The 27,761-nt window shown below is 43.8% G+C and overlaps 1 protein-coding gene across 3 annotated transcripts in view; it reads left to right on the top strand.

Annotated features, from left to right (window-relative positions):
• LOC311236923 (semaphorin-4D-like) overlaps window positions 1–26,726 on the top strand; it is a 92,962-nt gene extending 66,236 nt beyond the window's left edge. For 2 of the 3 annotated variants that reach the window (XM_084324719.1, XM_084324720.1), the window contains 9 exons: window positions 609–725; window positions 1,250–1,401; window positions 2,464–2,639; window positions 7,737–7,893; window positions 11,263–11,485; window positions 13,406–13,518; window positions 17,096–17,268; window positions 18,210–18,256; window positions 22,740–23,783. In XM_084324719.1, the coding sequence (XP_084180845.1) occupies window positions 609–725; window positions 1,250–1,401; window positions 2,464–2,639; window positions 7,737–7,893; window positions 11,263–11,485; window positions 13,406–13,518; window positions 17,096–17,268; window positions 18,210–18,256; window positions 22,740–23,761 (2,180 nt within the window). In that variant the 3' untranslated portion in view covers window positions 23,762–23,783. Of the gene's footprint in view, window positions 1–608; window positions 726–1,249; window positions 1,402–2,463; window positions 2,640–7,736; window positions 7,894–11,262; window positions 11,486–13,405; window positions 13,519–17,095; window positions 17,269–18,209; window positions 18,257–22,739; window positions 23,784–25,424 lie in introns of those variants that run through there. The other variant, XM_084324721.1, reaches the window with a different exon arrangement.
• Window positions 26,727–27,761: the final 1,035 nt, after the last annotated feature.

Here is a 27,761-nt window from a genome sequence, read left to right as displayed (position 1 = left end):
GCACCATCTAGTTATATATATCTATGGGTGAGTTGACCCCCATTTCAACCAATTGCACAAAGATACTTTTTGGTCTGCAGCCCTGCAGTATAAATGCATGATTATTAGATTAGATTAAAATGTATTGTCATCATACAGCACAAGTACAGTACAACGAAAATAAGTTTGGCATCCAACCAGAGTGCAAATGTCTGGTAATCGGAAGGTTCCCGGTTAGATTCCCACTCCTCCCAGGCAGCGTCGTGAAATGTCCTTGAGCAAGACACTTAACCCCCATTTGCTCCCGATAAGCAGGTTGGCACCTTGCATGGTTGCCTCCACCATCGGTGGGTGAATGTATGAGTGAATGTGAGGAACAAAATTGTAAAGCGCTTTGGATAAAACCATTTACCATTTATATATATATGTGGTAAATATATGTACGGTATATACAGCACTATTGTACATGCTATCGTACAGCGTTACGGGTAGGTATAGTTTGAGGTAGGTAGTTATGATAATCACATTCTTTCTTACTCCAGGGCGGCGGTTAAAGCCATTAAATGAGACGGCTGGACAATAAATTGCGGTTTTGTTTATATTCCTTGTGGTTTCTGTTCATTCAACAGACGGAGAGTTGTACTCTGGGACTGCGTATAACTTCTTAGGCAGCGAGCCCATTATCTCCAGATATTCTCCGTCTCAGTCCCTGCTGAGGACTGAGTATTCCACGTCATGGCTCAACGGTGAGTTGAAATGTTGAGATGATGGATGCCTTTCATGTCTCCAGTGTGGGGGAGGTCTTTTTCCATTGTTCAAGCCAAAAAAAATTGTATTTTTTTTAAATCATCATTTAATGACTTTGGTTGATATTCCGCTCTGCGTATTTGCTATGTTTCTGAAAAGGATGGGAAGAGGAACATTTCCCGGTTGATACAGGAAATGGAATGTGGAGTATCATGCTACACTGTGGGAAAAGAATCATCCATCTTAACAAGTCATTTAAACTTGGCTTTTGTCTTAAAATCGTATTTTTCCTAAAACAAGTGAAAAAACAAGTGTTACCAGGAAATTCTTGACAGGAGGGAGATTTTTGTCTTTGCTGGGTAATATTGCTAGAATCGGAGCCACGATTGAACCACCCCACAGATAATGGTAGCTCATTATTCTCAGTTTTCAGTTAGATAACCCCACAAAACCCCTTTCTATTTTATTTTGTAATAAATAATCTCTTTCTCCCCCCCCCCCCCCCCCCCCCACCGCCTCGCAGAGCCCAGTTTTGTGTTTGCTGACGTCATCAGGGAGGGGAGGGGCCGGGCAGATGGCGAGGACGACAAAATCTACTACTTCTTCACGGAGGTGTCGGTGGAGTACGAGTTCTTTGGCAAGCTGCTCATCCCCAGGGTGGCACGCGTCTGTAAGGTCAGTCCATGTCATGCGCCATCTGCCATACCTGCAGTGTCCTCCTGGACCCACCTCTCTCTCTGTCTCTCACCGTACGCGTCTTTCTGTGTACCTGCATCTCTCCCTCCTCTCCTCTCTGTCTCTCTCTCTCTGTCTCTCTCCCCCACTATTCCTCTCACCCCCCCTCTTCCTCTCACCTCTCCCCTTCCTTCGTTCCATAAGATTTGTACTTTTGCCTGACTTATCTCTTTTCGGCTGTCTCTCTCCTCCGCCTCCTCTCTCTCTCCCCTTCCTTCATTCCTTCCATTAGATTTGGACTTTTGCCTGATTATCTCATTTCTGCTGCCTCTCCTCCTCCTCCTCCTCCCCCATGTCTACGTCCTCAGCAGATTTTTTGCCTCCTTGTTTGTTTCTTTCCTGTCGTCTTTCTCGTCTCCACGGTGTCATCAAATCAGCCTCAGCTCTGCAGTCCCTTTCATTACCGGCCCACAGTGCTTCCGTCATTTTACGATCAAACCACACACACACACACACACACACACACACACACACACATACACACACACACACACACACACACACACACACACACACACACACACACACACACACACACACACACACACACACACACACACACACACACACACACACATACATGCCAGCCAGCCACTGTCTCTTCGTGTCCTCTTCTCCCGCTCCCTAGAAACTGTATCAGGGTACTTGCGGGGTATTACAAATGTATTACATTTAAGGGTTTAAAAGGTATTAAAAAGTCTTACATTTCATTTGCACAGGTATTACATTTGGGGCGGGGGGGGCAGCTCTGCTGAGATTAAATTATATTAAATATATCAAATGTGCGTCTGGCCAGAGCTTGTATTGAACACGTGAGAATTAAAATTGTGTGCTAAAGTGCAGCCGCCAGTTCAGTGTCAGTGTTTTTTTTTTTTTTTTTTGCAAGTATGGTCCTGAAATTGGTAGTAAATTTTGCTCTGTCTATTAACAAATCTTAAATTGAACTTGTAGAAAGTTTACTATAACTTTAAGTATAATAACCTGTCCCATCTCCGTCCACAGGGCGACCTGGGGGGCCAGAGGACGCTGCAGAAGAAGTGGACGTCCTTCCTGAAAGCCAAGCTGGTGTGCTCCATGCCCGAGCTCAGCTTCGTCTTCAATGTGGTGCACGACGTCTTCATCCTGAAGGCAGACGACTGGCGGGAGACCGTCATCTATGGGGTCTTCACCTCCCAGTGGTCAGTGGTTGAGTCTCAAGTGTGTGTGTGTGTCGGGGGGGGGGGGGGGTATAAGCTGTCGGACAATGCTGGGAACTAGAAGAAGAACAACAAGATTACTTTATTGTCGTACACAATGCAATTTAAATTTTGTCTTTTTGCATATCCCTCCTAGTTACACAGTACTCATATCCCTCCTAGTCACACATGCACACAGTCCTCATATCCCTCCTAGTTACACATACACACAGTCCTCATATCCCTCCTAGTTACACATACACACAGTCCTCATATCCCTCCTAGTTACTGTAATGGGAAATATTAAAAGACAAAACGATGAGCCGTTTATAAATCATTCTGAGTCATTATTAATAATAATAGAAACGTTTATTTCACCGTGGCCACAATGAAAGGACAGTTCACAGACCGATACATCATGTTCACACATAATCGTCTGGCCGTAAAGTGACCAAGAGCTCTGGTCAGACGTATATTAAATACACAGTTGTCAGACGTAACACCATACATCAGATATGATGACGAAAGTAAATAAAAATGGTTCCCAGTCACGGGAAGCAACAACAACCTTGCTATGGCTGGGGGGATGTTGGTATCTTGGAGTATCTTAAAGAGACACACACACATTACATAGCTGGTCAGAGTGAACCAGTCAAGCTGTCTATAATGACATGATAATATATTCCACGACAACTCCCCTTTTTGATAATTAATCACAAATCATTATCACTTCATAATGACAACTAAAAATATTATTATCCTTAAACCAAAAATAACACAAATTATAATAACTCAGCAAAAACAATTTTTTTATTATCTAAAAACAAAAGGTCCTCTGGATTGACCCTGTGTCTCGTGCAGAAGAGAAGCTGCCATAACAGCCAACCATCCATTCGTGTCTCTTTGCAAATGTCCAGATGGTGGTCGAAATACTCAAGAGTACAGTGTCCAGTCTCTGGTTTTGTCAAGGCCGGAGCAGCTGCACCATATTTCTCTAACCACCAAACTGGAAAATAGAATCACAAAAAAAAACAGGAGAGTATCTCGCAAAAAGAGCATTTCCCGGGCGCCCCAGTGGCGAACCACCCGCGACACGGCCGACTCGGGTTCGACTCCCGAACCCGTCGTTATTTGCCGAATGTCTTCCCCCCACTCTGTCTCCCATTCCTCCTCTGTCTCTCTCTACTGGACTGCCCAGTAGCAATAAAGCGATAAAACGCCAAAAAAAGAGCATTTCCCATACAAACTTATTCAAAACAAACACCCCGAAAAACCCTTTCAGTAGCGAAGAACAGATGACAGCAAGAAACATATGACCGCTCCTCGCAAGGCTGCTATACTCTCACAGAACAGAGATAGCAAAACAAAACAACTTACAGACACTGAGCAAACATTACTGCAGCGTCTGTTCCCACACAAACGTCAGGGCGAAAAAAATATAGAAAATATTAATACATTTTCTCTTATGAGACAACTGCAGGAAAAACACTCTACAAAAAATTAAACAAGATCTCACACATAGACCAACACAAAACAAAAACATTCCATAACCTAAATACAATTAGCAAAATCTTCATTCTGAACAAAGTTCAGTACATTATTACCTAATGTTTTTTAGATGATACTGTAACATCTGTATGTGTGTGGTTCAAACTTGCCTAATCCATTTTGTAGGATCTCGGAGTGGCATAGGGGTCTCTCCTCCTCCTCCCGTCCAATCCAAACACCCCTGTCTGCTGGCTCCCTCACTCAGGTCCTCGGTTCGTTCCACTGATGAAACAGGCCTGCTGGAAACTGTCTCATAGATCTTTGTCTTTGGCTGATGTTCAAGGAGTGTCGGTCAAAAGCCTGCTGGAAAACTGTCTCTTAGATCTTCATCTCTGGACCAGTGATACTATCAGGCTGGGGTCAGCTGTTGGCTGATGGTCTTAGCGTCCCATAGCTGGGTGTTGGCGTTCTGTATCTGCAGTGTGGAGCATTAGCTGATAGGCCCTCTGCCTCCTAGTTCTGGAGCAGATAGGGTCAGCTTCCTCTCTCAGTAGTCAGCTGTTGGCAGTGTCCTAGCTGCGTCCCATAGCTGGGTCGGTGGTGGAGCAGCCGTAGTGGAGCAGCAGATCAGCCATCACCTGCAGTTTCAGCTTCCCCTCTTCTCGGGCAGCGGCGGCCATTTGGACCGGCACAGGAGAAGGAAGAGAGACACACGTCCCCCGAGAACCCACAAAAGAAAAAGGGAGAGAGAGAGAGAGAAAAATCAAAAGCTGTCCGGTATCTTTTTTCTTCAGCCACGCTTTAATTTTTTTTTGCCAGTTATCACGTCTTTCATTCAAATCATAGTGTTTACAGTGCAATAAAGTTGTTCTGAATTATTGTTAACATGACAGTCTTCTCGATACACACACACATCATAGACAGTTACACACTAAAATGGTAGAAAGGGTCCACTCCTGGCCTGAAGTTAGGACATTCTATACCCTCAACTCAGCTCCAACGAGCAGAGTAGTTTCCTAAGTCATGACAACAAAAAACAACTGTCTCTTAGAGTCTCGTCGGCAACCAGGTCATAATGATGTCTGCAGGTCACATGAAATTAGATGATCGCCGTTGCTAGCAGCTACTAAACATGTAAGTACTGAACAGGTCAAAATAGAGACTGAATGGCAAATGACGGTAGGTCTGAAAAACACTCACTCACAGTCCTGCATTCCTCCTTGTGAGAAAAAAAAAAACCTTATAGTACAGACAAACAAATGGAATTAACCCCTAAGAGCAGTGCCTTCCTTGTCCATGAACCCCATGAGATGTACCCTTATACCCTAGTTTTCCTTAGAAAACACTGCAGATTGACCAGGTAAAATAATTAAAGATAATCAACCCCTGTGGAACATAGTGTCTCTTTTTCCTTTTATGGCAGGATCACCTATTCACAGCGTTCCAAAGGACTTTTTAAAACCCCCAAAAGAATCCTCTCTCAGGACCACCCTTAACACCGCTATCTCCCTCTACTAACAGCCCTAATTTACAATCCCACAGCACAGTCCCAATTCCTGTTCTTTGTGAAAAGCCAAATACAGAGCCTGCAGAGCGAAACTAGCACTATATATATATATATATATAATTTTGAAGCCCAAAAAAACCCCACCCCCCTTCTTCGGGATGCAGACTTGAACTCAACATCTTTTATTATACTCGTGGTAGGCCCCGCACCCCGTCTATAGGGCACGAGCCTAATCCCTGCCTAATACATTCGGGATGTACCAAAACTGAAAAACTATAGAAAAAACCATCGCCAGTCTACCAAGCACACAGTAATATACACAAAACAAATAGCCCTGACTGGCACCATGTTCTAGTTCAGACCTCTAATTTTAAATTTAAAAACAAAAATGTTTTAAACAGAAATCAGAATGTCAACAGCTCACCGAGTGTTCCTTATCATGCGTCCAAGGTCCATGCCGGAGGTGACAGCCAAGCGGACGGCGCAGCCGGTTCTCTCCCCTCCGCGTCCTACACGGAGGAGCCTTGAAACAGGGCAACGCTCCCCTGGAATCCCAGGATTCACCCTCTCTGCAGAGTCCGTTTGGCGGCCGACCTCGACACCCATCGGTTTAAAAAAATATATATAAAAAATCTCTCGTTGCCATCTGCTATGGGAACGCCACCTTATCTCCCTCACCCCGTCCCGACTCGGCATCCGCGAAACCGCCACAGTCCAGGGGAGAGAAGGGGGAGACGAACTAACCAACAGAATGGCCCGCTAGTTAAAAAATCCCATAAACAGCTCTCGTCGCCATCTGTAATGGGAAATATTAAAAGACAAAACGATGAGCCGTTTATAAATCATTCTGAGTCATTAATAATGGAAACGTTTATTTCACCGTGGCCACAATGAAAGGACAGTTTACAGACAGATACATCATGATCACACATAATCGTCTGGCCGTAAAGTGACCAAGAGCTCTGGTCAGACGTATATTAAATACACCGTTGTCAGACGTAACACCATACATCAGATATGATGACTAAAGTAAATAAAAATGGTTCCCAGTCACGGGAAGCAACAACAACCTTGCTATGGCTGGGGGGATGTTGGTATCTTGGAGTCTCTTAAAGAGACACACACACATTACATAGCTGGTCAGAGTGAACCAGTCAAGCTGTCTATAATGACATGATAATATATTCCACGACATTACACATACACACAGTTCTCATATCCCTCCTAGTTACACATACACACAGTCCCTCCATATATGCACTTAAGCAGGATGGTGGGCACCAGCCTCATTACCTTCATACTATTTTATATAAAAAAAAATTAGAACATGACTTTATTATACTAGGAACTTGAGACACACACAGGCGTTGTACTGTATGTTGGCCCACATAGATTCTGCTGTGGGAAAAATAGAGATTGAGATCTTCTTTTCTCATCCTCTTATGTAAATCACTTGATGCTGTCTGGAGTGGTTTGACACACTGAGCGGTCCTTTTATCAAATGCAGTATAAAAAGGTCTGCAGCTCTGAATCCACTGTTCTACTTTGAAAGAGAACAGGTAACGTTTCCGACCAAGCAGACAGCAAGTCTGTTCCAATCTAAATCAGTTGTTCAAGACATCAGACTACATTTTCCTGTGTGTGTGTCGGTCCAGGCTGAGAATGGGAGAAGTCATTTTGAAACGGGCTATTAGTTGAAGCTAATAATCCATTTGTCTCAAACTGTGTTAGCCGTCTGTAGTGTGGTAGTGAAAGGGTTAACCTTCTGTAGTGTGGTAGTGAAAGGGTTAACCCTTTGTTGTGTGGTAGTGCAAGTTCTGTATTGTCACAGTGAAAGGGTTAACCATTTGGTAGTGAAAGGGTTAATCACACAATGTTAGCATTTGTTAGCAATGCTAGTGGAAGTTAATTGGGACGGATAATAAATGCTAATATTTTCCATGTCCAATATATCAAAAAACAAAACATTGGTGCAGGTGAGTCTTTGGCTCCTCTATAAGATAATGATGCTCAACTCAAGGAGGGTCAGTTTGACTTATTGCTGCTTTTCTCCCCTGATCTCTCTTTCTCTCTCCTCCACCGTCCCTCCTCCCTCCTTCCACCAGGGGTAACGTGGGTCTGTCGGCAGTCTGTGCCTACAACATGACCTCACTGGAGGAGGTCTTCTCCAAGGGCAAGTACATGCAGAAGGCCACAGTGGAACAGTCCCACACCAAGTGGGTCCGGTACAACGGCATCACCCCCTCGCCGCGCCCTGGAGCGGTAAGGACCTCTTCATCACCATCCATGAAAGCACAATGTTTTTAGCTGCGACTGTGAGGGAATTGAACCCTGATCAACGAGTCAGGTACTCGGAAGGTAGACTTGATAAACACAGGTTTATTCGTCAGAGTATTATAGCTGGATGACTCAACCGGGACACCGGTCTCATGTCCCCAGGTGAGCTCCAGAGTCCACTCAGGCGTGGCTCTTTATAGGGGAGAGAGAGGGGAATTCTGGGTAGGCTTGGCCCAGGTCGGGATTGGAGGGTGGTTCTATGAGGGGGGAGGGGTTGTATCAGGCGTATCAAGGAGGGGGGTTCTAGTTAGGAGAAGGAGGAGGGGGGGTGTGTGGGTTGGGGGCTGGATAGCGTCTCTACATTTCGTAGCCGCATTTCTGCAGACCCCTCTCTGATTGGTTGAACTCCATTTCTGCAGACCCCTCTCTGATTGGTTGAGCGAAGCCCCTCTCTGATTGGTTGAGCGAAGCCCCTCTCTAAGGTACTAACCTCGTTCCCAGCTTTATACTAAGGTACGCGTAAGGTTATCGCGGTGCTCGCGCCAAGAAAAGAAAAAAGATGCCGCACATTAATATGGCAGCAAATCTTACAAGACGCGTCAGCAATGATGAGCGTTTTCCCTGTACTCCGCCATGTGAATCTAATCTGGATGCGTACCCTGAACTTGTGGTAGGCCTAGACATTTTCAATTCATCGTCTTGTTTACATCAGGGTCCCCCATTTTCTATTATATGTTATTACTATTGTATTATGCACATCGTTGCGGGCAAGACCACCCGCATTTCATTGTAAACTTGTATGCAAATAAACAACTTGTGACAAATAAAACTCTTGACTTGACTTGACGACCAGCCTCTCTCTCTTAAGGCATTAACTGGGTTAATTAATCTAAATGTTATATTGTAACTGTCTAGTTAGGCATTAACTGTGTTAATCTAAATGTTATATTGTAACTGTCTAGTTAGGCATTAACTGTGTTAATCTAAATGTTACATTGTAACTGTCTAAAGCATTAACTGGGTTAATCAGAAACTGTACATTGTAACGTTATAGGTTTATTCACATAACGTTATTTCACGCGACGCGTTCAACTTGTTTACACTCCCCACTTACGCTAACTGTACCATGACGCTCAACCGATCAGAGAGGGGCTTCGCTCAACCAATCAGAGAGGGGTCTGCAGAAATGGAGTTCAACCAATCAGAGAGGGGTCTGCAGAAATGCGGCTACGAAATGTAGAGACGCGGCTGGATAGGGCAGAAGGTGTGATATGTCTGTCTCCGGGAGGCGAGAGGGTCCATGTTGGGGGGCCGGGAGGGGGAAGGGATAGTGTCAGGTGAGACACAGGGTGAATGGGGGAGCGTTGGACTGGGGATCGTTAGGTGAGACACAGGGTGAATGGGGGAGGGTTGTTATTCTCCCACATGACCAGCAGCTCTGTAGGTCGGTTAGTTGGTTGGTCTGTTGGTCCACAAAAGATTCCCCACCCACTAGCGGCTACAGGTTTGGTTCTAGGAGGCTGAAATTGGGCATGGACGTCAAGTGTGTGTGAAGGTGTGCGTGTGTTCATGCTAATTGGCTAAAGGGGGGCTTGGCAATGGGAGTGGCCTATTGCAAAAAGGTAGCAGCTATTGTATGCTAAATGTATGCTTTTTTTGTGTATGACTGTTCACACTATAGTCATGGACTTATTCATTAGTTGACTAGTCGAGCCTAATGATGAATCCCTCTACTGCCCCCCCCCCCCCCCCCCTTACTATGAAAGGATATCCATGATCAAATCAAACCTAACCATCTACGGGGTGAAGTTGTTGACGTAATTTGACGATGGTTGAGGTCACCTCATGAGGCTCATGTGCTCCCCTACAGCTGCATCCCATTTAATATCCAGGGGAAACTGAATATGGACTAGGGCTGTACCGAATAGCTCGAAGCTTCATTCATTATTATTTTTTTAATCCTCTCTTTCTCCGATTTTTTTCTCTGTTTTTCTCCCCGTCCCAATTTAGTCGTTGTGCCAATTCCCCCCCCCTCCCCTACCTGGTTGTTGTGCGCATGTTCTCCTACTGGTCGGTACAAGGGAACCCTGAAGTCATCCGCACGCTTCCTCCGGCACACGTGGTGACAGCCAGTGACTCTTTTTTCACCTGGCAGCGAGGACTCTCATTGGTGAAGTGTAACGCGCGGGAGGTCACGCTGCCTTCATCAATTCCTGCCTTTCGCTGAGAAAGCGCCCAGACCTGACCTGTAGGCGTCGCTGTCCACAACGCCAGATTCCCACCCATGACTTGCCCTCCCCCTAACCCAGCGAAACGGGTTAGTATAGCGATCAGCCCAAGCCGCAAGCAATGCTGACTCCGGGAGTCGAGACCGCAGCCTCTTGCATTGGTGACGAGCGCAATCTCCGCTATGCCACTTGACCGTTTCGAAGCTTCATTCATAACGTTGTGTTATAAACACACGTTATATTTATTGGCAAAGAATTTGCACTACAACCCATACCTCATTACACCTTACTGTAAATTGTACCTAAATTGTACCTCATCCCATTTCTGCATTGTACTGTATAGTATATAGTATATTGTATTGTAACTCGGTTACTTCTACTCTGCATTGTACATTGTATATATGTATATATTGAACACTTTTTGTCTACGTACTTGACTTCTATTTTATGCTTACTATACTTTTATACTTTTTATATAAAGTATGACAACTAATAAAGAAACTTGAACTTGAAACGTTCAAATTCTAAATCAACATTTGAATCGTTTTTATAATTTTTTTAATTTTTTTTAATTTTTTCATCAGTCTATTCATTCTGTTTAAACCAATGTGGTTTTTCTTCACAGTTGCAGATAAAGATTAGGCTACACTAATATTATAGTATTATACTATTATAGACTCGTCATAAAAATCTAAATAAAACATTTATCATAAATGATGCAGCCTATCTGCATCCGCTTGGTGCTCGGCGCTCCATCAAGACGTCACCATCACTTTCATACCAACCGTGCCCTTATTGGATTATTTATGTTGACGAAACTGACAAGTTATATTCATTATAGAAAGTTGATAAAAAATTTTTTAATTGTCATTTAATCAGATTAATCACTTTATTCAAATTGAGGATTTTGTTTGAGGATTTAAAAAAATAAATGTATATTACATCATAAAATATGACGACAGACATTCGAAGCTTCATTCGAAAACGTCAATAGAAGCTTCGAATGTAAAAGAAAAAAAGACATTCGATACAGCCCTAATATGGACAATGGTACATTCAATCTGTGGGGCCAACTGTACCACTCATCCCCTCCATCGCCCTCTCCCACCCATCCATCCATCTCCAGTGCATCAACAACCTGAACCGCCAGCACAACATCAGCAGCTCCCTCCAGCTGCCGGACAAGACCCTCCAGTTTGTGAAGGACCACCCCCTGCTGGAGGACCCCGTGCTGCCCATCGGCGGCGGGCCCCGCCTCATCACCAAGGATGTCAACTACACCCAGATCGTGGTGGAGAGGGTCCGCGCGCTGGACGGCCACGTCTACGACGTCATCTTCACTGGGACAGGTCGGTGCGCTTCTTACCCCAAGGGTCTTGTATCGGGTGCTGTTATGTTTTAGGTTTTCTTGGTGGTGGTTTTATTTTATAATAATGTTTTCACATAAAACATGACGAAACACAATACAGTAATAATAAGCAGGACTTCTATCCCCAGGCCATCAGGATGCTCAACGAACAATAACACTATGTAACAACCATCAAATGCACTCACAGCACACACATCCACACGCACACACTCACTTTAAACAAACGACTCACTGCAGCACCCACTTTACACACTTTAGAACACCTAAACACACTTTATATTTATTGGTAAAGAATTTGCACTACAACCCATACCTCATTACACCTTACTGTAAATTTTACCTAAATTGTACCTCATCCCATTTCTGCTTTGCACTATATAGTATATTGTATATTAGTATATTGTATAGTATATTGTATGGTAACTCAGTTACTTCTACTCTGCATTGAACATTGTACATATGTACATACTGTTAGATTCTGATCAATCAGCCAGTATCACGTCTTCGTCTGTTTGGCTTGTGTTATCATTTCTCCATCCACTGACCCTGCGTTGTATTTTTTATCTCTCCGACGTCTTCACCTACTGGCTGATACAATCTTCGTCATCCCCCTTTAATGCAATCCGCAACCATGATAATTCACCACCTTCGTAAGAATTCGACACTTGACAGTGGAATACCTTTTCTCGGAAAAACTTTGTTTATTTCATAAACAAAACCTCATAATCAGATGGGAACCAATTCGAATTGTCCTTAAAGTCTATTCTAATGATCTCTCCTTTAACCCCGCTCAGGGATCCTCGCGGCCTGGTGGTTATTCCAGAAGCCTGTCGTCGTGGCACTTCTCTAGTGCTGCCCCCCCCCCCTCTCAGTGAGGGGAGGAGGGAGCCGTCTCAAAGTCTCTGGTGGTCCCTTTTCTGTGTGGTTCGTTTCTCAGTCGTTCTTAGTCTCAGTCACACCCGGAAGGAACTTACTTTCTATATTCTCGCCATAGCAACGACAGGCCCGCCCCTCTTCTGGTTGTCATGCGACGCGCTGTCATAACTGCTAATAACCTCTAACACACATTAAAACGTCTTTCATTAATGTCAAACCTCTCTCCCTCGCTCCTGTGCCTGCTGCCGTTCTTATCAGTTGTTGATGTTCTGATGCAATGCAAACATTCTGCTCGCTGCTAACAACACTGACTACTGCCTCCTGCCTCTAAACCGCTTCCTCCACCGTTCAAACCGTCACCATGCACAGCCACCTCTCTGACCTGGCACCGTTAGATGCTATCATCTCCCCCCAATCTATACATCACATACATTGAAAAACACCGATTTCTCTCATTCCCCCCCTTTGATTCTAATCAACCTTCAGAATCAACAGACTACTTGGTTTTTCAATTAATTATCCCCAAAAATAGACTGTTGTTTTAGCTTTGTGGTCCCGAGCTAAACTCACATTTCCCCCCCCCCTTATCTACCTTCTATATATATATATCCCATATATAAATCCTCCATAAGGTTTATTTTTTGTATTCCCCCCCTCCCCCACTGTACCGAAAATAATACCGAACCGTGACTTCAAAACCGAGGTACATACCGAACCGTGGATTTTGTGTACCGTTACACCCCTAATATATATATATATATATATATATATATTCACCACCATATATATATATATATATATATATATATATATATATATATATTCTTTTCTTTATTCTTTTTTAATATATAAATTAAATACTGCTTATATAATGTTTTATAATATAAGCTGCTTTAGTCTTTATTGTAATCTATCTAACCTCTATTTTGTTGAAGAGAGACTTTAGGTGCTGTCTACTTGGGACTCCCAGGGGGGCGTTCCTCTCGAGTTGGTCAATTTATATTTGTCTTTTTTCCGTCTATAGACAAGGGTGTCCTGCACAAGTCGGTGGTGTATGAGGGGGGGGTCCACACCGTGGAGGAGCTCCAGCTACTGAAGAACTCTGAGTCCATAAAGAACCTACTGCTGTCCTCGCAGGTGAGCGAGTCAAACACAGAGAACATGATCGAAGAGCTTTGGAGCATTACAGTTTGATTAGATTGGAATCAAAATTTGAATTTCAAATGTATTGTCATCATCATACAGCACAAGTACAGCACAATGAGTTTGGCATCCAACCAGAGTGCAATTGTAACAGTAAAGTGCAATAGTAATATATAATGGCCAGCAGTGTAACTAGGGAAAAGACGCAAAAACTGTTTTTGTGTAATTCTATAAATTTTTCGCCTGATTATCGGATCTTCCTGAAATCAACGCTAGCGGCTAGATCATAATTATTATCCTTCCTCGTGCACGCATGCAATGTTGTTTAGACCGGCGCGCCACGTTTAAAAGTATTAACAGTTTGTGGTGCTCTCAGGTGGTTGGGGAGAGCATTCCATAGTCTGGGCGCGGCCGAGCAGAAGGCTTGATCGCCCATGGTGTGCATGGTGTGCAGCTTATATATAAAATATATATATATTTTTTTTTAAGATTTTTTTTTTTAGTGTTTATCGCTTTTTCTACTGGGCAGTCCAGTAGAGAGAGAGAGGAGGAACGGGAGACAGAGTGGGGGGAAGACATTAGGCAAATAACGACGGGTCCGGGAATCGAACCCGGGTCGGCCGTGGTTCGCTACTGGGGCGCCCAGCTTAGAATATTCTTAATAGAATCGTGCGTTAACGCGTTAATACTGTGTTAACTTTGACAGCCTTAATATATATATATTAGGGCTGCCAGTTTATCGCGTTAATTAGATTAATTAATTACACAGCAAATTATCGCGTTATGAAAATTAACTAAAAATTTATTTAATTTTTTTTTATTTTTTTTTTATTTTTTTTTTGTTATCTCATTCATTCCATAAGAACGTAGAATACACATTTACTTTTTTTTATATGGTCCATTTGCATGTTCTTGGTATCTGATTCTAGGGACATCTATGGATCTCAGGGAATGTATTCCCAGTGTCAGAAATACTGTGTCTGTTACTAGGCTTGAGTAAATTGTAATGAACCAAATGAGAATATCAATTATTTATTTTTTTAATCTTTGACTGTGAATAACACTATGCTCAAATTGACCAGACCTGAAAAATCTAAGCAAATTAATAGATGGAAGATGATTAAACAGAAGGTTTTGTAGATACAGTACTGAATTCTGCCATCCGGACACATGCAATTTGAAATATGATTATAGAATATAGAATATCAGGCATAAAATGGTTATGCGATTAAAATGCGATTAATTAGATTAATTAATTACAAATCCTGTGATTAATTAGATTATTTTTTTTAATCGCCTGACAGCACTAATATATATATATTACGGTAATAATAAGGTGTATATAATATATGTACTGAGTTGTAGTATTACTTGCATGTAGAATTCAGTTGACTTGAATGTAGATTTTCTAGGTCAGTAGCCACCTACTAGGAACTTGAGACACACAGGCGTTATGCTGTATGACATTTGTTGGCCCACATAGATTCTGCCGGCCCCAAAGAAAGGAGATTGAGATTTTAATCAAAAAGGAGTTTTGTTAGCGTATTTTTTCATCCTCTTATGTAAAGCACTTGACGCTGCCTGGAGTGGCTTGACACGCAATGCTAAGTGTCGTGAAATGCTGAACGGTCCTTTTTTCCTGTGTGTGTGTGTGTGCTAAGTAGGGATGGGTATCGTTAGGATTTTATCGATACTACTACTCTTATCGATACTGCTTAACGGTTCGGTACTTTATCGATAATCTTATCGGTTCTTTTAGATTATTATTTAAATATATTTAAATTTAAAAAAAAAAATTATAAATTATTATCTGAACGGCTTAAGGCTATATCTGTACTTGATATTTGTTTGTTGTGTTGCATATTTGAAATAAACTTCAATCAAATCAAACCCCCCCCCTCTTAAAAAACAAAAACCTGTGTTTAACCTGGCCATCTATAAAACATCATGCTAAAACTGTGAAACAAATGTCCTACTCCCCTAAAGAAAGAAATACATAGCAAACATGACTCAGTTATGCAATAGTGCTGCTGCTTTTTATTTTGTTAAAATCTTTTAGTTAAGACTACAAAATGACTACAACGATTTCACGACGTTTTCCTGTCCACGCCGGAAGTGCATCGGATACCTACCTTAACGTTAAATTTTCAACAACGGAACAGATTGTTGCTAATTAAACACTTCATGGAAACGGAGTAACGTTAACGCTATGTCGAGTTCATACGTGTAGTGTAGTATGAACTCGGCGAGTCGGCATAACGTTAACGTTAGTCAGTTTCAGTGTTGCTGGATGGTACACTCTATTAGCTCCGTAGCTAACGTAGCTAGCCACGTTAACGTTAAATGTTCAACAACAGAACAGAGTGCTGCTAATTAAACACTTCATGGAAACGGATTAACGTTATCGCTATGTCGAGTTCATAAGTGTAGTGTAGTATAAACTCGGCGAGTCGGCATAACGTTAACGTTGTTGCTGGATGGTACACTCTATTAGCTCCGTAGCTAACGTAGCTAGCCACGTTAACGTTAAATTTTCAACAACAGATTGCTGCTAATTAAACACTTCATGGAAACGGAGTAACGTTAACGCTATGTCGAGTTCATACGTGTAGTGTAGTATGAACTCGGCATAACGTTAACGTAAGAGTGTACCATCCAGCAACACTGAAACTGACTATTAGCTCCGTAGCTAACGTAGCTAGCCACGGACAGGCACCTCCAGTCCCTACCCGTGTGAGTGTGAGCGGCTCGCGACAAGTGTGTGTAATGGCTTGCTGCGGCTCGCTTCTCGTGCAGAGACAGAGAGAGGAGAGATAGTTTGCAACGTTTAAATTCCTGGAAAAAAAACCTCATAATAATAATACTTTCTCGAGTATCGATAGCAGTACCGATAACGTCGGAGCTTATTAATACTCAGTTTTTTTCTAATTCAGTACCGGTTCCCGTTTAGAACTGGGGTCCGGGGGGCATCCCTAGTGCTAAGTGTCGTGAAATGCTGAACGGTCCTTTTTACCTGTGTGTGTGTGCGCGTGTGCGAGCGTGCGTGCGAGCGAGCGAGCGAATCTACTTTGAAAGAAAATGGGTGACGTTTCCGACCAGGCAGACAGCAATTCTGTTCGAATCTGAAATGGGTTGTGGGAGACATCAGACTCTACGTCTACGTTGTTTCCCTGAGTGGGAGACATCAGACTCCACGTTGTTTCCCTGAGTGGGAGACATCAGACTGTGTGGGGGAGTCAGAAGTATGACATTTTAAGTACTTCAGCAGACGGAATTTTATGCTGATTTCTAAGGCGATATGTTACTTCATAATTTCAGGTTGTGGGTGCGGGTGCCTGTGTGACATTCACAGCACTTTTTCCACACAGCCATTTGGCCTCACTTCGAAAGTGATGATAATATTGGGAATATAATGCTAGATTTTCAAAGTGTGTGTCTGTGTGTGTGTATGAACCTCTGTGTTTGTGTGTAGCTACTCACACATATGCATGCAAGTGTGCTTTCCTAGGTGTGCGTGCGCGCGCGCCTCCTTTCTTCAGTGTTGTTATGCGTGTGTTCTGTCTGTCCACAGACCCGGTCCTTGTATGCCGGCTCAGACTCTGGCGTGGTCCAGTCTCCCACAGCCTTCTGTGGCAGGTACCCGTCCTGTGACGACTGCATCCTGGCCCGGGACCCCTACTGTGCCTGGGACCCCCAGGCTGCCACCTGTGTCAATATCCTCGATGCCCCCAGCAGCACACATGGGTAACTCATAAGGATTCCGATCTTAACTGTCTCTATCTCTCTCTCTCTCTCTCTTCTTCCAACGCATGATAGAATTGATGTGTGTGTCTCTCTCTCTCTTGCTCTCGCTCTCACTCTATCTCTCTCGCTCTCTCTATCTCTTCTTCCAACGCACAATAGAATTGATGTGTGTGTGTCTCTGTGTCTGTCTCTCTCTCTCTCTCTCTCTCTCTCTGTGTCTCTCTGTCTTATCTCTCTTCTGCCTTGCTTGTCTCTGTCTCACTCCAACCCACGTTAGACTTGATAACAGAAAGCAGAACCAGCATCGACAGCCTGCGACTAAACAAACACTGTTTTCCATGATACTGCTCTCCTTCCTGCTCAGCAAGTTTTTTTCTGCGGACAAAGACCACATATTTCTGTCCTCTGACACATCTCTTTGTGTGTCTTAAAGGAGCATACCAGTGCAAATGTGACTTCTCGCCATTACCGTAACACATTTTCAGCTTAAGTTTACTAAATGCCGCTCACACTGCCGTCAGTGTTGAAAAGGGGTAGAGAAACGCAGAGACCTGCGTGACTAACTCACCCCTGTGAAAACCACATATTTTTATTTCCCCTGTGAAAACAACAACCTCTTTTTTTATTTCCATTAGTGTTACTGTGTTACTTTACGTTACTACACCCCATTCAAATCCACGTTAAAACTTTGTTTACACCGTTTCTTTTTTCTCATATTTTTATATTCAGATCTAATTGCCTATATTTATGTATTTCTGCTAGTATCCTGCCCATACCTGTACCCCCCCCTCCCCAAAATGACACTGCGCCTGTCAACACCGCCAGACCTCCACTAACCTCAGTCAAAATGATACTGGCACAATCCTTAAGTCAAAGTCTGTGAGAAGCATCTTAAAACAACATGTTTACATGATGCTTATTTGCTTTTTGCCTTTTCTCAGGAGCTTAATCCAGAGCTTGAATGGTGATGCAGGCAAGTGTCCTTCAGGTAAGTTGAACCATGTGAGCGACCAAGTGCGCCATCTTGCAGACATGCTGACTAGCAGACATGCTGACTAGCTCATTAGCGCCGACACAGATGGGAGTGAAGATGGGCAAGTTAAGCTTCAGCTTTGACACAAGTTTATCTATGGGAGATTTAAACGTAAGGTTCTCGTCCACTGTAATGTACAGTAAGGTTCTCGTCCACTGTAATGCCTAGATATTTGTAGGAAGCAACTAGGGATGTCCCGATCACGTGATCGGGATCGGGGCCGATCATGTGATTTTCCGAAAATCGGGATAGACAAAAAATAAATAATAATATTAACACTTTGGGTGCCGGGAAACGCTTAAACACTTCATTCCCGGCCATGCTCAAGTTGCCGAAGACGCTTTACAGCGTCTTTGATATCAATATTTCAAAAATCTGGGATCGGATTCATATGTCCCCTCCGCTGGCCTGAGATCCACCAGGAGGACCCACTGAGCTCTCTGGCGGTTCAGGAGCGCCATCTGGTGGCCGATCGGCGCAATCGCTTAACAGGAAGTGCCGTAGAGGTTGTGCTGGACGGCCGTATTACTTCCGGGCACTCGGTACATGTCCCGGGACTCTGGCTCGTCACGCTACATAGCGATCGATTGCCAATAACTCGATAAACAACATGATTTGGACGTATATACCATTATACAAGCTGGAGATGGACCGGGTAAATCTACATCCCATAATGATAAAATGTCTACTCTACGATGATCGCCCAACGGCGCGCGGAGACTGGGGTGAGTTTTAGCGTGTAAAGTTACCGTCTTCGATACTAACTGCTATTATCAACATTTGACCCACATTAGATGATTGGTATAACGCTGCCCACGGAATTATAAACGCCCCCTAGCCCATCCGGTCAACATCAGATGACGTGTAGTAACTTCTAGAAGTACGTCTAGTTGGAATTTTTTATATCGCGCCGATTGCCATAAAACTGTATTGCATCATCAATATAATGTATTTGGGGCTATAGATCACGTTCTGGAGAAAGCGGCAGAAAGAGATGAAAACATACTTATACATTAGACCATACTTTACTATGAATATGTGAATGAAAAAGTTTAACGTTGCTACACAATGAACAATACATATAGGACTTTGAATGGGCCCTAATAATGGCAATGTAGCAATAGAATTTAAAAAGTTATAGCCCTGCAAAGAAGGGGACTTTCTCTATAGACAAATAGAGCCGGCAACCTACGGTTGATAATGAATTTAACCCATGGCAGCCAAAGTGTTAATCTGATTTTTTTTTTTTTTTTTTTTTTTTTACTTTTTTTTATTCAACAAACATGACCATGTTCACGTCTTAAACTCATACTGAGGCTGTAGTTTTGGTTTTAAATAGCATATCATCATTAATTTATTTATTGTCACACAGAGCAGAAGAATTTTGCCAAAACAAACCAATAGTATCCAGCTGCAGAACGGCAGACCAGCCACACTCTCAGACCCAAATGCATTTCCTTTGATTTAATTATACATCAAATGATTTATGTCAAGGATTGCAATGCTTCGCTTGAATGAAGTTAACTTTTCACCTGGATAACGTCAACATTCAGGGTGAATGTAATGTGAGAAATTAGGATTACATTTTTTTTTTTATTATTTGGGTCAGAGTGTGGCTGGTCTGCCGTTCTGCAGCTGGATACTATTGGTTTGTTTTGGCAAAATCCTTCTGCTCTGTGACAATAAATGAATGATTATATGCAATTTAAAACCAAAACTAAGGCCTCAGTATGAGTTTAAGACGTGAACATGGTCATGTTTGTTGAATAATTATTTTTATTTTTTTAAGTAAAGAAAATAAAATTATCGGATCGGGAAATATCGGTATCGGTAGATACTCAAAATCACATGATCGGGATCGGATCAGGAGCAAAAAAAAACGTGATCGGGACATCCCTAGAAGCAACCCTTTCGATGTCAGTCCCTCCAGCAGTAACAAGTGTGGGAAGATCAGCTGGGAGTCTCTTCCCATTTGAGAAGAGCATAAACTTTGATTTGCCAGCATTTAACACAAGCTTAAGCTGGGTAAGATGTGACTGAACAATGTCAAAGGCAGATTGCAAGAACTCCATCGTTTGCACAACACTGGGAGATGAGCAATAAATTACTGTCATCAGCATAGAAATGGTAAGCAGCATTAGACAGGTTGATACAAAGATCATTAACATATATGGAGAACAGTAGAGGTCCCAGTACGGAACCTTGTGGTACACCCTTAAAAGTACAGGGAGGAAAGAGGATGATAAACCAGCAGACTGTACACACTGCGATCTACCTGTCAGGTAATTTGAAAACCACTCTACAGCCTGTCTAGATAAACCAGTTTTATGTAGACACTTCGATAAAATGGCATGGTCAACCGTATCAAAGGCTTTGGATAAGTCTAGGAACAGAGCTGCACAGTATTGATTGGAATCCAGTGATTCAATGACATCATTGACTACTTTAAGAGTAGCAGTGATCGTGCTGTGCTTCTTTCTGAAACCTGACTGGTTCTTGGAAAGCAGGCCATGTGAGTCTAAATAATCTTTTAGCTGCTCACTTATTAGTTTCTCAAGGACTTTGGCTAAAACACACAACTTTGAGATTGGTCTGTAATTGTTAAGGGATGAGGGATCATCCCCTTTCAACAGGGGGAGGACGTGGGCAGATTTCCAGACTAATGGAATCTCATTGCTTTCGATGGTGAGATTAAAAATGTAAGTTAAAGGTTCTGCAATAAAATGAGCAGCTGCCTTGAGAAAATGAGGCTCCAACTTATGCGGACCTGCAGATTTGTCGGAGTTGAGCTTCTTTAGGGCCCTATGGACCTCAACCACCTCAAAAGGAGATCAATTGAAGGGTTCATTTTCTGAGTTTGAGGGGGGTGACATCCCTGATGTTCAGAGTCTGATGGCTGTAGTTACTCAAACAAGGATCCTGATGAAATAAAATGTTTGTTAAAAGAATTAAGAAGTTAATTTATCAAGGCGGTCAGGTGGCGTAACGGAGATTGCGTTCGTCACCAACCCCGGAGTGGCTGGATTTGCCTGTTCGAATCCAGCTCACAGCTCCGGGGTTGTCAACAGCTTGGCTGGCCGTTCACACTAATACAATTGGCAGTATTAGAGGGTGGGAGAAGCTGGCGGGGTGGGTCCGGGTCGTTGTAAACAGCGACTCCTACAGTTCGGTCGGGGCGCCTGCTAAGCGCGGATAGGATCTAAGTGGGATAGTGTGATCCTTCCACACGCTACGCCCTCTCAGTGAGAATCCGCGCTGCCAGGTGAAAAGAAGCGGTTGATTGGCTGGACGTGTGTCGGAGGAAGCACGTGGTAGCCTCCACTCTCCCAGACCGACTGTGGGGGGTAAGTGCGCAGCGACCAGGAAGGGGATTGGGAATTGGCATAACGACTAACATTGGGATGGGAGAAAATTGGAGGAAAAAGGAGGGGGGAAAAGATCAATAAAAAAAAATTTAATTTATCAGTCTCAGTACAGGACTCAGTTTCTATGCTGAGTGGCAATTCATTTGTGATGTCACTCTCATAAGTGGTCTTGATAACCTTCCAAAATGTTTTGGGGTCCTTTAGGTTACAGGTAGTTTTAGCCAAGTAGTACTCAGATTTTAGTCTTCTGAATACGGGAAGTAAACTGGTTTCTGAGCTGTCTAAATATCAACCAGTCAGTCTCCGACTTGGAGCTCCTGGCCTTAGACCAGGCTACATCCATTTATCTCAACAGATTGCACAGCTCAGGGGAAAACCAGGGATTGTCACGTCCTTTCACTCTAAATTTGCGGACTGGCACATGTTTGTCTATGATGTTAAGAAAAGTATCATAGAATGATTTCCAGGCTAACTCCACATCATTAATTAGGGAGATTCTGGACCAGTCAAACTGCCATAAATCGTGATGAAAGGCTTGTTCACAAAAGTGCTTAAGATCCCGTTTCTGTACAATCCTTGGTCTTGTTTTCGGGAGCTTACCATGCCTGACTGGCGATGACACAATGGTCACTCGGGTCATTAGCAAAAACACCAATTTCAGAACATTTGTTAAAAATAAATCAAGAAGGGAAGATTTATCTGGGCATTTAGGATTTGGTCTGGTTGGGCTATCAATTAGTTGAGTCAAGTTAAAAGAATCACAGATGGTTTTAAAACTATCTGAGGCAGAAGAGCATCACTACTTGCTGAGGGAGGTCTGTAACAGCCAACCAGCGTGATGAACTGACTCTTAAGAAGTTCCAACTTCAGAGCGAACAATTCAAATTGTTTACTGAGGGATACAGAAGAGAGGAGGGTGACATAGTATACAGAGGGTGTACAGAGTTGTAGTATTACTTGAATGTAGAATTCAGTTGACTTGAATGTAGAATTTCTAGGTCAGTATTTTTAAGATTTTACATTAAACTCAACTTATCTTGACATAATATCTCTTCTCCCTTGGTGTTCCCCAGTGGCAGCTGTCTCCGTGCAGGACTACCACCGCGTGACTGTGAAGCCGGGCAGTTCCGCGGAGCTGCCGTGTCTGCTGCGCTCCAACCTGGCCCAGGTGCTGTGGAAGTCCAACGGCTCTGCGCTCACCGAGGCCTCCCGCTTCCACCTCATCGCCGAGACCGGCCTCCTCATCTACAGCGTGGCGCCGGAGGACCAGGGCCGCTACGAGTGCTGGTCCCTGGAGTGGGCCCCCGCCGCCGGGAAGAACTTCAGCCGCCTCCTGGCCGGGTACGTCCTGGCTCTGGAGCTGCCCCCGCGACCACCACCGGTCCAGGAAGGCCACGCGGACGCCGCCCGTGGCTCCGGCCTGGGCCGCAAGGAGACGGCCAGCGCCCGGGCCTCTGAAGGTAACGGTAAACGAACGCCACTAACCTCGGCCCCCGCCCCTCCCAGCTCGACGACCGCCGACGTCTTCACCTCCCCGCCCCGCACTGACCCGTCACTAACCCCGCCCCCCAGCAGCACCGTCGGGTTCCAGGCCAAGCGCCTTCCCCCGAGCTCCAATGCCCTGCAGCCGGAGACCCACGACCCTGCGGCCGAGTACCTGCAGCACGACAACAGCACGGCGCTCCTCTTCCTCTTCCTCCTCTTCTTCCTCCTCTTCCTGGCCGCGCTGGCCTACAACTGCTACATGCAGTACCTTCCCGCGCCTTGCCTGCGGCTGCGGGCCGCCCTGCTGGGCAGCCACAAGAAGCCCCTCCAACCCGAGTACCGGGCGTGCGAGGCGGGCCTCATGGAAGCAGCCGTGACGGAGAAACTGGACATGACTGAGCAGCCCACCCAGAACGGCGGTCAGACCAACCAGACACAGCTCCGGGCTCTACGGGACACCGGCTACGAGACGGAACCGGAGTGCGGCAACGGCAGGATCCCCTCTCACGGTTTCGGGGACGACAGCCCGGTCGGCAAGGAGAAGCCCTTTGACGTGGACTGTGAATCTCAGCCCATCGAGTTTGCGGACGCGGATGAACCTTACTGCTAGCTGAACCACCGGGCTGCTGGGAAAGCGTAGGACCCTACAGAAATAACAAGGAGAAGAGTCTCCTTGTTATTTCTATAGGGTCCTACGCTTTCCCAGCATCCTCTCTCTCTCTCTCTCGATGTATAGGCCTGCCAGTTACACGAGGGTCTGTTCCTATGTGCGCAGGCGGATAAGGTTCAATTATTACAAGGCAGTAATAATACCAGTAGTTATCGGTAGTTGATGCCACTTGCCTTCAGAGACTGAACCCCTCGTCTGTGGAAGGAAACCTGGGGGCCTTCGAAGTATCTAAGATCACGCCCGTCGTGTATTTCCTGGAAGCTGTGACCCTGTCTGCACATAGTCCGGCAAGAAAAGCTATTTCTTAAATTCCAAATTGGAAACATTATTTATTTACCAAATTGGTAAGTTACCTTGATGTTTTCCAAATTGGAGCCTCGTTCTTTTGTGTGTAATTGCACAGTACGAGGGGGGAAACACTTTTTTCTTTATAATCTTTTTAGCTTTTTATTTTCAGATGTTTAATTTTTTTTTTTTGAGCAATTCGAGCTACTGGGTTTTTTCGGTTACCTGCTTCAGCCTTCTAGTATGTTCTGTGAATTCTCAGGGAAGGTTCGGTTCTGTACGCTGTCTTCTACTAGCTAGCTTTTGTGGTACGATGTCCCCACCTCCAGCACACGCAGGCCCTTCTCTGACAAAGTGCGGTGGAAATGGATGATATGGATGGATGGAAAAAGACAGTGCGGTCGCCGGCCCAGTGACTGTTCTGATCCTGTGTACTCCTTGTGGACGAGGTCCATTGATGGGATTTTGACTCATTCCTTGCATGACTTGGCAAGGACAGTATGAACCCGGGAGGAGGAGGAGGAGGAGAGGATGTTATTCACAACCGAGGTTTTGGCAATCAGAACTTTCCATTTTATTGCTGATCTGGAAAATAGCAACCCGATGCCGTGGGTTGTTTAGATCTTGACTCGCGAGACGGAAAATGCTGAAAAGATTTCGAACCACTGTCCAAAGCGCACAGACATGTCCGGAGCCATGCACTGTTGTGCTTCTGCGTTTGTTTTCTTGTTTTGTTTTTGTATTTATTTTTTGCCCTGTGAAGTCTGCATTCCTTGACTGTACGGAACGAACTCTGCCCGGGGTCACGGTGCCGCGACACATTAACCCCTACCGCTCATCTCCATACGGTCCGATAACAACCACACATGTGTACAGTAATACATGATGCTCCTCTAACTCATAACCGCTCCCCACAGAGGTTTTTATGAAAATATGATGGAAAATTTTTTTTTTTATAAATATGAGCCTTGAAAACAATCGAAGTAATTTTTTTTATATTTAATGAAGCTTTAAGTGTTAGAATATTTTCAGAGGATTATTATTTAAGTATGGATCGGTCACGTCTGTGGTTAGTATGTTCTCATTGTACTCTTAGGATACGTAGTTTCATGTTCTTAGAATGTTGGGTTTATATGGACTTATGTCTTCATTTTCTTTATTTCATTTTCTTTAGACCCTAGACCCCGTTTTCCTCCTTTTCTTGTCGTTTTGCACGTCGCCCCTCGCCTGGCTGTCGTCCTCATCTTTCTCCATTACCTCCCCCCACCCCCCCCCCCTCCTTTCTCCCTCTCCCCCACCTCCCGTCTCTCCCTCACAGCCTCCGTCGTCGTTTCCTCTTCTTCTTCTGTCGACACCTCATCATCCTCCTCCCTGTCCTCCTTTGGAAGTAGCCCTTCTTCTGTCCTCCCTTCCTCCTCTTCCTCTTCCTCTTCCTCCTCCTCGGCCTCTGCCGGGCCACGTGGCGCGGCGGGCCAGGGGGCGGAGGTGAGGCTCCTGCCTCCCCTGCTGAAGGACCAGGCTTGGGGCGTTCACGCCCAGGAGGCCTTCCTACTCTTCTGCCTGGCGCTGGGTGAGTGGTGCCTGGGACACTGACCCCGCGTTCACCCCTCTGCCTGAACCCAACCCAGACATCTCTGGAACTCTGCTTCTCTCTCTCTTCCCGTTGATGTCTCTCTCTCTCTCTCTCTCTCTCTCTCTCTCTCTCTCTGATGTCTCTCTCACACGCACTTCCCTCTCTTTGTCACACACTACCTAATCTACCCTGATCCCTCATACCCCCATCTCTCTTTCCTGTCTCTCTTACTCATTCTCTCTCTCTCTCTCTCTCTCTCTCTCACACACATGTACATACACACTGCCCTCTCTCATACTACCTAATCTACTGTTATCTCTCTCCTTCTCTCTTTTGTACATACACACTGCCCTCTCTCTTACTACCTAATCTACTGCTATCTATCTCTCTCTCTCGCTCTCGCTCTCTCACTACCTATTGACCAGCTTACCTCCCTACTCTAACCCGCATTGTGTGTGTGTGTGTGTGTGTGTGTGTGCATGGAACTTTGTGAGATGTGCTGTACAGTACAGTATATATGTATATATATTGTTATATATGTATATATATTGTTCACCATGTCCCTGCCAGACCCAATAAGATGAGGTTGAAATCCAACAAACTTTTGTGTCTATGACGTCATTGGAGAGAAAACCGAGATTCCTCCTCTTTTCTTTTTTTTCTCCCTCTTTTCTTTTACGAAACTGTAGTTCCAGAAGTGACTCAGTAATCTGACCGGTTGTCTCTCAAAGGTCTCACTTCTATTTTTGTGTTTTTTGTTTTTATAACTTGAAAAGTCTGACCTGAAATGTGTGATGTTTCCAAACGGATACTTCTCGACTAGAGTGCGCAGAATGATGTCTGTTCTTGGAACTAATGATTTTTTTTGTACGACTATAGTAGGCTCAATGTATTATATCTACTTTCAATACTTCCAACTGGAACTTTTCTGTGCCTGTAAACAAGTGTAAATATATTTGTATATATGGAAACAAAATACTTTTGAAGATGTACATATATTCTCAAGACATTTTGGGGCTGTTACTGTTGGTAGGAAGGTTAAATAAATCTCCATTTCAAATGTTTTCAAGATGCTGGCTTGTTTATTTAGATGTTGATCATATTCTATTAAATGCATTTACATCGTTATGGTATTGTAGCTGTGATAAGGTTTTATAGCACAGGAGGAACCAGCAACATTACTAATTGTTGTTCAGGTAATTTCGGACTTGACAGCCTTATTCAAATTGGGAAGTTGAGCTTCCTTTTCCCAGTGTTTGGAAAACATACAAAGCATTCAGATTCATTGCTAGCATACCATTCAGTCAGGAAATTAAGTTCCGTTACTAACTCAGTTGGCTATTAAAGTCAATGATAACTTTAGAACTTACATGGTCAGCTAGTGTGGAGTGGACAATAGCAGGTTGGTTTAGTCGAAGAATTGTTCACTTCCAAATCTGGCAGAGATGGATTTCCATGATGGAAAAAGATTCAGATATGTAGGTGTTTCAAAATGGCCACCCAATAGCATTGAGTCCAATGGAGACGTTTTTATTTAGTTATTTGTATTTGTTCTTTGTTTCAACAGGTAAGCAACTAAGCATGTATAAAGAGACCAAGATAACTTTTTTTCACGTGCAACCTACAATAGAAAATAAAACATTGCAGTACCGACCAAAGAGTCATTCAGTCAACAAACATGTATATCAAATTAAACAAGTACAAGCAACTTCTAAAATATCAGAGTTCAAATCTTTTAATGGAATGAATGTTCTAACTTCAAGGTTTTCCTGTAGTTCATTCCAACGAACGCATTCCATTAACTAGTAGGTAAGAGATATGTACAGATATAGTATCTATCTACAGATATGTAAAAGGATTATATGCAGGTACATACATATGTGGATATATATATATATGTAATAATATATAGTATATATACAGCATTATTGTACATGCTATCATACAGAGTTGTATGGGTTATATGCAGGTGTATAAGTAAGTATATAGAAGGATCATATGCAGGTATATTCAGACATATGGGTATATTATGTATATGCGGTAAATATATATATATACGGTATATATAGCACTATATATGGG

The sequence above is a fragment of the Notolepis coatsorum genome, assembly GCF_963971535.1.
Source record: "Notolepis coatsorum genome assembly, chromosome: 11".
NCBI classification, from domain to species: domain Eukaryota; kingdom Metazoa; phylum Chordata; class Actinopteri; order Aulopiformes; family Paralepididae; genus Notolepis; species Notolepis coatsorum.
Note: the sequence above shows the minus strand (reverse complement) of the source record. Positions and strands in the feature narration are given on the sequence as shown.